The sequence below is a fragment of the Arachis ipaensis genome, chromosome B07, assembly GCF_000816755.2.
Source record: "Arachis ipaensis cultivar K30076 chromosome B07, Araip1.1, whole genome shotgun sequence".
NCBI classification, from domain to species: Eukaryota; Viridiplantae; Streptophyta; class Magnoliopsida; order Fabales; family Fabaceae; genus Arachis; species Arachis ipaensis.
The window spans coordinates 89,929,680-89,940,573 of record NC_029791.2 but is presented as its reverse complement, the minus strand read 5'-3'; the positions used below and the strand labels follow the sequence as shown (position 1 = coordinate 89,940,573).

At 34.8% G+C, this 10,894-nt stretch overlaps 1 protein-coding gene and 2 long non-coding RNA genes across 10 annotated transcripts in view; 2 read left to right on the top strand and 1 right to left on the bottom strand.

Moving 5' to 3' along the window:
* On the top strand, positions 626 to 5,975 carry LOC107609451. 3 transcript variants are annotated; one of them, XR_001613147.2, is made up of 4 exons: positions 626 to 1,053; positions 1,164 to 1,249; positions 1,370 to 1,556; positions 5,770 to 5,975. It is a non-coding gene; the product is annotated as an uncharacterized LOC107609451 (long non-coding RNA). The 3 variants fall into 3 exon arrangements; XR_002350128.1 differs by lacking the exon at positions 1,164 to 1,249; XR_002350129.1 differs by lacking the exon at positions 626 to 1,053 and having other exon boundaries at positions 1,223 to 1,249; positions 1,345 to 1,556.
* Positions 8,048 to 10,894, top strand: part of LOC107609450 — a 13,812-nt gene continuing 10,965 nt past the window's right edge. For 2 of the 6 annotated variants that reach the window (XR_002350127.1, XR_002350126.1), the window contains exons 1-2: positions 8,067 to 8,906; positions 9,027 to 9,212. Coding sequence is in view for 4 of the 6 variants with exons in the window: in XM_021106014.1 (XP_020961673.1) it covers positions 9,167 to 9,212 (46 nt within the window). In the remaining 2 variants the exon portion in view is untranslated. Of the gene's footprint in view, positions 8,907 to 9,001; positions 9,213 to 10,894 lie in introns of all 6 variants that reach the window. The other 4 variants (XM_016311436.2, XM_021106013.1, XM_021106014.1 and 1 more) reach the window with 4 other exon arrangements.
* LOC110264270 overlaps positions 9,026 to 10,894 on the bottom strand; it is a 3,429-nt gene continuing 1,560 nt past the window's right edge. Inside the window, exon 2 of the long non-coding RNA XR_002350130.1 lies at positions 9,026 to 9,247. This is a non-coding gene — a long non-coding RNA (uncharacterized LOC110264270). The remainder of the gene's footprint in view (positions 9,248 to 10,894) is intronic.

The window sequence follows — 10,894 nt, the reverse complement described above, 5'->3', positions numbered from 1 at the left end:
CTCGCGTACTCGAAAATCGGGGTTGTTACTATAACATCCCGCATTTTTGAAAATCTAAATATAAATAAATTGTGATTTTATCTTATTAAGTTTAAACTTTATAATTTTAGAAATTATTTTGTTAGAAATAATTAAATAGATTCGGAGATAGTTTTATTTTGAAATCAATTAATATTTTTAAGTAATCTTATAAAATTAAAGTTTCGGTGATAGAAAAATAATAAAACGTTATATTACTTAATTTGAATAATTAGTTTTGAGTTTAAACTACATTTTATAAAAATGTAATTAGTATATTTACTTTATGATTTAAATTAAAAATAATTATTTGAGCTCGTTAATAGATTGATAGATAAAATTTTATGCGTTTTAAAAGTAATCTTTATAGCATTATATTTAAATTCTAAATTGTTATCCTATCATAAATGTTTTGTTGTTAAATTACTCGTATATATTTTTCCTAGTCTTATGTTTCTTATTTTATACGTACTGTTAGTATCTAATACGTGTACTCCCTAACCAATTAAACGCACACACTCACTGGTATACTCATCTCCTCCTTATAACCCCACGTTTATCCACTCTCACAATTTATCTTCAAAAGAACGTATATCATATATATGTTTGATAGAAAAATAAAAGGGGAAGGCAAAAATTAGAGTGGGAGTGACGGAGAGGGAGAGTCCGAACCAAAGGGAGCCAGAGGATGAGAAGGAGAGGAGAGGGGAAGGGAAGGAAGAGGCGTTGCCGGTGATGAACACAGCCACCGTCGCCGTTGTCTGACCGCCACACCACCAAACCCTAGCCGTCATAGAGGAGAGGGTGATCGAAGTAGAGAAGCATCGCGTGAAGGAGGGAAGTTCCATCGCCGGCGCTGCTGTTAGTGGAAGCCGCTACCACCGCAGCGGGGAAAACGAACATGGGAGAAGAGGTTTCGTTGATGTTGTCACAGAGGAAGAGGACGAGACGTGTGTGAGAGAGTGACGCACCGAGGAGGGACCATTCCTCTGCCGCTGCCGCCGCCGGAATTTCTGGTTGCCGCCATGATTAATGGTGAGTCAGTTAAACCCTAGCCATGAGAACCACCATCTCTGAACCTTTATTGCTCTGTAAATACCCTGTATCTGCCTCTGAAGTCCTTGGTTATATGATGTTTGCTGGAGTTTGTCCCAATTGGAGCCACTGGCGAAGGTGTTGCCGTGCCGGAAGCCAACGCCGGGCTGTTGCTGGTTCTGATTCTATTATCTTGGTACTGGTCTAATCTTTTCTTTGGGACTTGTCCATTTGCACGCTCTGTTTTGGCACTGGTATAGTTGTTATATTCTTGTTTTAATTCAATTTTAGTTTTTACTTTGTCGTCAATTCCCAGGGCTGTTTCTGCCCTTGACTACATTAGATTCAAATTCTTTTCCTGGTGCAACCATCATCATTGCCGCGAAATTAAAGCTGTTGCTGTTCCAGCGGTGTCCTTGATTGCATTAGGATTGTTGTCACTGCTGTAAATTAGAAACGAAACGGGGGCAGTTGTGTTCAAATTCTGCAATTGCGACATCGAGGTAGGGGGTTCAAAACGATTTCAATTTAAGAATGCCTACAAGGTTTATTGAATAACTGCAAATAGATTTAATAGATGTGAGTAATTGATTGATTATGTGAATATTGAATTTTGGCTGAAATTGTGATTGGAATGGTTGAGATTGTGATTTGGAATTGTTGATTGGTGATATTGATTGATTATGTAAATTGGGAATAGTTTGATGACTTATTATTGAGAATTACTGAATTTTAATGGGTTATGTTGGATTTGTTACTGTTGAGCTATTATTTGGTATATTGTAATGTTAATGAGCTTGGTTGGTGGTTGATTTGGAATTGGTTTTGAGGGCTATTGAAGGGTTGGATTTTGAACACTAAACGGTTTGCTGAAAATCAGGTTCTCTTGAAATTAAACGGCAACTTTGAAAGTGAATCAGTGACTCTATAGTGACTGAAATGATAAGAATTTAAGTGTTAATGAAATTATATTAAGTGTAATTGTGAAAACTCAATTTTGAAGGTTTCGTATCAACTAAAGAATTAGTTATGATTTTTCAAAGTTGAATTCTAAAATCCGATTTTCTGCATAATTTCTAAACTGAGTCAGCAACTTTGAAAAGCTATAACTAATTCTGTGATTATCGGAATTGTGTGGAACTAAGTCCGGATTAAGCTTGGGGATATACGGAGCTGAACTGGTGAATTTGAGACTTTTTCATTAAGTTTATGATTCATGGTAAATTTTTGAATTATGGATGTCAAATCTGGTTTTTCTGCAGAACGTTTAACACAGCAGCAACTTGTTTCCTCTATTGGAATTTCTCCAGTTTGAATTTTGAAATGGAACCAATTTTAAATGAAACTCTGGTCCTAATATTTAATTTCATAAAAATTTAGCATTGTTAGAGTTGTGGTTTTAAATATTAGGATTTTTAAAATAAGATGTATTATGCAGTAAAAGTCAGGTTTTGTTTTCTAAGTCAGTAACTTTGAGACTTTATAATTTTTAATTCTGGAACGATATTGAGATGCAACCAATTGGAGGTGAAAGCTGAGTATGTTTAGTACATATGATTCAAATTTCAGGGTTTTCCATGTTTTAATAAGTGAGTTATGGGACTTGGAAGAGGTTGTGTTTAATGATTTGTAAAACAGAATACTGTAGAAAATTACCTAACTTCCAAGCTACGTAACTCCTTCATTAAAAATGGTATGACCCTGAAACCAATTGAGAAAGAAATTTGGGTAAGTTAAGTTTAACCACATTAATTTTGAAGGTGGTTGGATTCAATTTGGATTTTATATGAAATTTTGAATGTTGTATGCTGCTGCTGTTTTCTGGATTTAGAACACTGCAGAGCAGTCACATTTTTCTATTGTCAAATGTTTTTGAGAATATATTGCTATGGCAATTGCTGAAAGAGGCTGACGAAATGTTGAGAAAGAAGGAACCCGTAAGGGTGGATAAGTCCTATTTTTAAAGGAGATTATGTCCAAATTTTTACAAAAGTATAATGACTTAATCAAAATCAATATTTAAGGCTTATTTAATGATAAAAACTTCAATGATTCCTGTAAGAAGAAATTATTTGGTATACGAGATTGTTGGTGTAAGACCCGGTTAATTAATGGCTAATTAACCCATAAATGAGAATTTATTCTAGAAAGCCAAAAATGTTATTTTTATGGCTAAATGTGATAGAGGAAATTGAGACGAGAATTTCGGTACCAATTTTATAGAAATCGGACCAAGATTGACCCAACGGGCCAAACCGGACCAACCGGACCCAAAGTGGGCCCTTGGCCCAACATAACTAAACCAAAACCCTAGTTTTCAGCACTCTCTCTCCTCACACAACACCAAAACACGCTGAAACGTGGACCTGTTTTCATCCCAAAGTTGATTTTTGAGTTTTAAAAGCCAAATTTCATACTTCTAAGCCTCCGATCTCACCACTTATGTCTTAAATCATTATGATATGCCTAGCATGAGAAAAAGGGCTAGTGAATATGGTAACTTGCGAGTGAAGCAAGGGAAAAATGAATGATCATTGAGGATCAAAGATGATTATGTGAGATGCGGAGAATGGCGGATTGCCTATTTGACTGCATATTACTTGCTAATTGCCTAAATGCCTTATTTGTCCCTATTTGTAAATCTCTTGTCTGATATAACTGTGTTTGCTATATTATACTCCTGCTGGTTGTTGGGAGGTCTGAAGGAATTGGAAAGGGAAGTATTAGTTAGACTGAAGAATCTTTAGTCAGTTGCCACTTACGGTTTAGCTTGTTTATAAGCTTTGATATTATCTGAAGGAAGTTCTAGGATTGCCTTCGGCTTTCCTCTATTATTATGTATTATATATGTGGAAGCTGTTACCGTGCTGGGGACCTCTGGTTCTCACCCATGCGGATTTTGTGGTTTTCAGATGCAGGACGCGAGGCTTCTCGTTGAGGCATGTTGGAGACTTCTGGATTAGCGAAGATCCTTTGTTCTCGGGACTCTGTTTTGGGTTATATATCTTGTTTAGATACTTTTATCTCCACTAAATAATACAAACTGTGACGACTCCTTCTAGAGGGGATTTTTGGAGAATAGGTTTTCTGTATTTGTGTCCCTTTGGATTTTCCTTGGGGTTTTCCTTATTTTATTATATGTATATATTGCTATGCTCGAACCGGTTACCTTCGCAGCCAGATTTTGAGTCTTGATATTCCTGTTTTTGATACTCTTTATATATATGATCTTGCGTTAGCTTATCCTTGCTCGTTGTGTTAGTGATCGTAGTGTTGCGCTTTTGAGTTGCGGTTTTTGTTTACCCCTTTTTCTTCAAAGGCTCCTAGTTATAATCAATCATTCATACTACTATACGTACTAAATTTTTGTTTTAGAGGTCGTAATACCTTGCCATCTCTGAATTATGACTTAAGCATAAGACTTTGTATGGTAGGGTGTTACAGTTGGCAAGGGCGTGGGTTTTGTCCCGCTTGCATATTTACAATTACAAAAGAGTAAAGAGATAAAAAGAAAAGAGTAATCAGAGCAGAGTAGAAAAATACAGAGAACAGAGCAGCCAGAGTGAAGTAAAGAGATAAAGTGAAAAAGAGTAATATAGATACAGATGAAAGAGTAATTAGAGAAAAGTAAAGGGATACAGAGAACAGAGCAACTCGAGTAGAGTAAAGAGATGCAGAGAAAAGAGAAATCAGAGCAGAGTAAAGAGATATTTGTATATATATATATATATATATATATTAGTTCCTTGATGCAACCCAGAGTTATATTTATATATATTAGTTGCTTAATGCAACACAGAGCTATATTTATATATATATTAATTGCTTAATGCAACCCAGAGCTATATTTATATATATTAGTTGCTTAACGCAACCCAGAGCTTCTGTAGAGAAACTAAGTTACCTACAGCCATTTTTTGCTTCCCCAGGGCAGAGCAGAGTATATATATATTTTCCTGTAATAAGCAGAGGCTGTCTCAAATGAGCGACTATTATTATATGTGCATTTATTTAGGAACGGAAAATCGTATCTGGGAAAATCGGGACTACTCGTGACCAGATAAATGTCAGGATTGCGGGCAGCCAACCGACACATGAGCTCATGGCCTGTACTAGGACTAGACATTCATCATATGCATCTATGTGATATTGTTTGGGTGTGTATATTGTAATTGGTTTGCCTAAGTGAATAATCCTGTTTAATTGCTAATTGCTATACTTGATGTAATTGCTCCTGATTGTGTTTGAATCTCATTACTTGTGTTTGTAACTGATTGGCTGGATTGTGGTGAATTGGGTGTTGGTTGAATTGCTTGGGCCTGAGGCCGTGATTGGGTTGTGTTTGAGGTTTAGTAAGTATGAAAGATTGAGCTGGTTCAGCATAGGCTTAATGAACCTATGCTTGGAACAGATTAGTCATTCACACGGCCTAGGAAAGCTTTTCAAAATATTTATAAAGGAAAATATGGGTTTAGAATTTTGGATAATTAACTGATGCTTTATAAGATTTTGGATTTTTTAATGTTATGCCGTTGGTTTTCAAAATAAAATGTTGATAAGGCGAATAAAGATCACTGCAAATGAAAATAGTTTTTCTTTTAAATATTTCTGAATGAAATTAACTATTTGCGTTTTATTCTTTCCTTTCACGGCATTCTCTACCTCTACTGAGAACATGTGGTTTGGTTCTCACCCCGAAATTTTCCACCCTTTCAGTGACAGGTTTGAAGACGCAATTTGAAGCTGCAAGCGATTAGTAGGCTTTCTTTATGGTTTTAATTGCTTTCATAGAGTCACCTCGCTCTTTTCCTTTGAGGTTTTATTTTAACAGAGGGGTAGGTGTTGTATTTGGGTTTATATGACTTCTTATGTATAAGAATTACTATTAATAATACTTATGTGATTGTTATTATTATTTGCAATGTTTATCCTTGATACATGTCATTAATGAATAAAAACAAAATTTTCTGGCATTTTCTTAAAACTGAAACGAGAAATCGATGCAAAGGCTCAGTAATTAAGTAGTTAATATTAGAAAAGGTCACGTAACGTTCTTTCTAGTAGAAATACCCTGACTTAAGCAAGGTATTTTGCTGGAAGGGATGTTACAATATGGTATCAGAGCAGTCCTTCCTGTAGAGCCTTGGGAGTGGACTGACTATGCTTCATTGCATACTCTGAGTGTCTGTCATGCTTTCTAACTTGTTCTGATGACAAGAGTTTATGTTTTATATGCATGACTGTCTGATGATTAATGCTATTAGTTTACCATTGCATACCTCATGATATCAAGTTTGGCCAGCTTAATACTAATGATTTATGTATATGGAAATACTAATGGGTTATCATAGACGAAATAGCAGTGTTAAGTCACGCAAATCACGAGGTTTTGGGGACGTTAGAAACTAAATTCTAGAGACTAGTTCCGTTTCGACGTATGCTCTTTATTCGTGCTTAGCGTTATCTCCTTCTCTACTAATTGTAATGGAATTTCTAATTTTTTATCTCTTTCTTACTAACCTTGTATTATCATTCGTGCACGTCCTTGCTTGACTCTGTATCTGGTTGTTGTTTGAATCTTTTGGAACATTTATCCTTACCTTGCAAACTCTATGCTCCTTGCTCTGAACTCTAATTTATCTCGGTGCAACATACCATTTCTTGTAATTTCCTTCTTGAGTACTTGTCTCAGATTCTCTTCGAGAAAAATTTCAATTTAAATCTTTTCTTACTTGACTGTATCCACAACCCTTACTTAAATTTTGATGGGATTATTTTTAATTCAGCCTAGACTTTCTTACATAAACTCTGAAGCTTCTTTATGTAGTTTAATCTTGTTTATCTGTGATATACCACTTATCTTTTATGGATTTATAGAAAATTTAATTTTTGAATTTATTCTTTGAATAGAGGCTGATTTTCTTCCAACTTTACCATAATTTTATGGCTATTCTTACCTAATTATGTACTTAAGTATCCTCCAAGATTTCTAAAGAAAATATTTTGTCCTTAGTGCCAAACAAGCTTTAATTTACAAACCTCCCGTGATTTGTTTTGGTTTGGAATTAAATCGGTATAACATATTGTTTATACATAATTTAGTACTTTTGAAAAATGTTGGATTTAAATATTTTCTTTTGAAAAAAAAATAAACTAATTCCCTCTATTTCAAATTTAAGTTGTTCAAAATCGTTGTACTATTTTCCCTAATGATGCTTATATTGAAATTGTTTGATTCAAAATTCCTTCCTAAGCTTCGAATTAACTCCCTTTATGCTACATTTCGTTGGTTATATATATTCTTCTTGTTTGGTAATCTCATGTATTCCTTCAGAACCTTGTGAAATACCATCTTGTGCAATTGCAAACTTGAGTATTCTTCTAATTTCTCGCATAAATCTTTTGTGCCGTTTATCTTTCTCTTCTCATGTTTCGTATTCCTTATACGCGCTAGTTCTTAGGGACGCGATTTGTGCGTGTGAAAAGTGAATCTGGTCAGTATACGAAGTTATAAGGAGTTTAATTTTGAGGCGACGAGAGGAAGTGATCATGCTTTGTTAAGAGTTCTGAACGAACATTGTGCCTATTAAATTTTAGATTTTGAAATTTGATTTGCGTCAAGTTATTTTTATTAACTTTTGCATCACCTAATATATTTTCTTCTGTGTTTGTGATATAATTTTCTTGGTATCTATAAAATATTCGAAAGGGGATGTGAATATGAATCTTTTCTCCATCTTATATCAATTTTCGAGGGCGAAAATTTTTGTAAGTTGGATAGAATGTAACATCCCGCATTTTTGAAAATCTAAATATAAATAAATTGTGATTTTTTATTTAATTTGAATAATTAGTTTTGAGTTTAAACTACATTTTATAAAAATGTAATTAGTATATTTACTTTATGATTTAAATTAAAAATAATTATTTGAGCTCGTTAATAGATTGATAGATAAAATTTTATGCGTTTTAAAAGTAATCTTTATAGCATTATATTTAAATTCTAAATTGTTATCCTATCATAAATGTTTTGTAAAATTGTTAAATTACTCGTATATATTTTTCCTAGTCTTATGTTTCTTATTTTATACGTACTGTTAGTATCTAATACGTGTACTCCCTAACCAATTAAACGCACACACGCACTGGTATACTCATCTCCTCCTTATAACCCCACGTTTATCCACTCTCACAATTTATCTTCAAAAGAACGTATATCATATATATGTTGATAGCAAAATAAAAGGGGAAGGCAAAAATTAGAATGGGAGTGACGGAGAGGGAGAGTCCGAACCAAAGGGAGCCAGAGGATGAGAAGGAGAGGAGAGGGGAAGGGAAGGAAGAGGCGTTGCCGGTGATGAACACAGCCACCGTCGCCGCTGTCTGACCGCCACACCACCAAACCCTAGCCGTCATAGAGGAGAGGGTGATCGAAGTAGAGAAGTATCGCGTGAAGGAGGGAAGTTCCATCGCCAGTGCTGCTGTTAGTGGAAGCCGCTACCACCGCAGCGGGGAAAACGAACATGGGAGAAGAGGTTTCGTTGATGTTGTCACAGAGGAAGAGGACGAGACGTGTGTGAGAGAGTGACGCACCGAGGAGGGACCATTCCTCTGCCGCTGCCGCCGCCGGAATTTCTGGTTGCCGCCATGATTAATGGTGAGTCAGTTAAACCCTAGCCATGAGAACCACCATCTTTGAACCTTTATTGCTCTGTAAATACCCTGTATCTGCCTCTGATGTCCTTGGTTATATGATGTTTGCTGGAGTTTGTCCCAATTGGAGCCATTGGCGAAGGTGTTGCCGTGCCGGAAGCCAACGCCGGGCTATTGCTGGTTCTGATTCTATTATCTTGGTACTGGTCTAATCTTTTCTTTGGGACTTGTCCATTTGCACGCTCTGTTTTGGCACTGGTATAGTTGTTATATTCTTATTTTAATTCAATTTTAGTTTTTACTTTGTCGTCAATTCCCAGGGTTGTTTCTGCCCTTGACTACATTAGATTCAAATTCTTGTCCTGGTGCAACCATCATCATTGCCGCGAAATTAAAGCTGTTGCTGTTCCAGCGGTGTCCTTGATTGCATTAGGATTGTTGTCACTGCTGTAAATTAGAAATGAAATGGGGCAGTTGTGTTCAAATTCTGCAATTGCGACATCGAGGTAGGGGGTTCAAAACGATTTCAATTTAAGAATGCCTACAAGGTTTATTGAATAACTGCAAATAGATTTAATAGATGTGAGTAATTGATTGATTATGTGAATATTGAATTGTGGCTGAAATTTTGATTGGAATGGTTGAGATTGTGATTTGGAATTGTTTATTGGTGATATTGATTGATTATGTAGATTGGGAATAGTTTGATGACTTATTATTGAGAATTACTGAATTTTAATGGGTTATGTTGGATTTGTTGCTGTTGAGCTATTATTTGATATAGTGTAATGTTAATGAGCTTGGTTGGTGGTTGATTTGGAATTGGTTTTGAGGGGTATTGAAGGGTTGGATTTTGAATACTAAATGGTTTGCTGAAAATCAGGTTCTCTTGAAATTAAACGGCAACTTTGAAAGTGAATCAGTGACTCTATAGTGACTGAAATGATAAGAATTTAAGTGTTAATGAAATTATATCAAGTGTAATTGTGAAAACTCAATTTTGAAGGTTTCGTATCAACTAAAGAATTAGTTATGATTTTTCAAAATTGAATTCTAAAATCTGATTTTCTGCATAATTTCTAAACTGAGTCAGAAATTTGAAAAGCTATAACTAATTCTGTGATTATCGGAATTGTATGGAACCAAGTCCAGATTAAGCTTGGGGATATAGGCATTTGAACTGGTGAATTTGAGACTTTTTCATTAAGTTTATGATTTATGGTAAATTTTTGAATTATGAATGTCAAATCTGGTTTTTCTGCAGAACGTTTAACACGGCAGAAACTTGTTTCCTCTATTGGAATTTCTCCAGCTTGAATTTTAAAATGGAACCAATTTTAAATGAAACTATGGTCCTAATACTTTAATTTCATAAAAATTTAGAATTGTTAGAGTTGTGGTTTTAAAGATTTGGATTTTTAAAGTAAGATGTATTATGCAGTAAAAGTCAGGTTTTGTTTTCTAAGTCAGTAACTTTGAGACTATGTAATTTTTAATTCTGGAATGATATTGAGATGCAACCAATTGGAGGTGAAATTTGAGTATGTTTAGTACATATGATTCAAATTTCAGGGTTTTCCATGTTTTAATAAGTGAGTTATGGGACTTGGAAGAGGTTGTGTTTAACGATTTGTAAAACAGAATTCTGCAGAAAATTACCTAACTTCCAAGCTACGTAACTCTTTCATTAAAAATGGTATGACCCTGGAACCAATTGAGAAAGAAATTTGGGTAAGTTAAGTTTAACCACATTAATTTTGAAGGTGGTTGGATTCAATTTGGATTTTATATGAAATTTCGAATGTTGTATGCTGCTGCTGTTTTCTGGATTTAGAACACTGCAGAGCAGTCACAGTTTTGCTTATATTCCCGAAGCTAGAGTCAATGAAAAATTATGATTTTTAGTTTAATAGAAAGCTTAATCCGAGACGGTTGCATGGATATAAAGTTTACATAATTCCGAATTCATTTGATATTTTAAAAACAAAATGGAAATCAGGCTGCCAAGTTGTGTTGGTAATTATTTTGGATATGGAATTTAAGAAATAGATTTTCTATTATCAAATGTTTTTGAGAATATATTGCTGTGGCAATTGCTGAAAGAGGTTGACGAAATGTTGAGAAAGAAGGAACCCGTAAGGGTGGATAAGTCCTATTTTTAAAGGAGATTATGTCCAAATTTTTACAA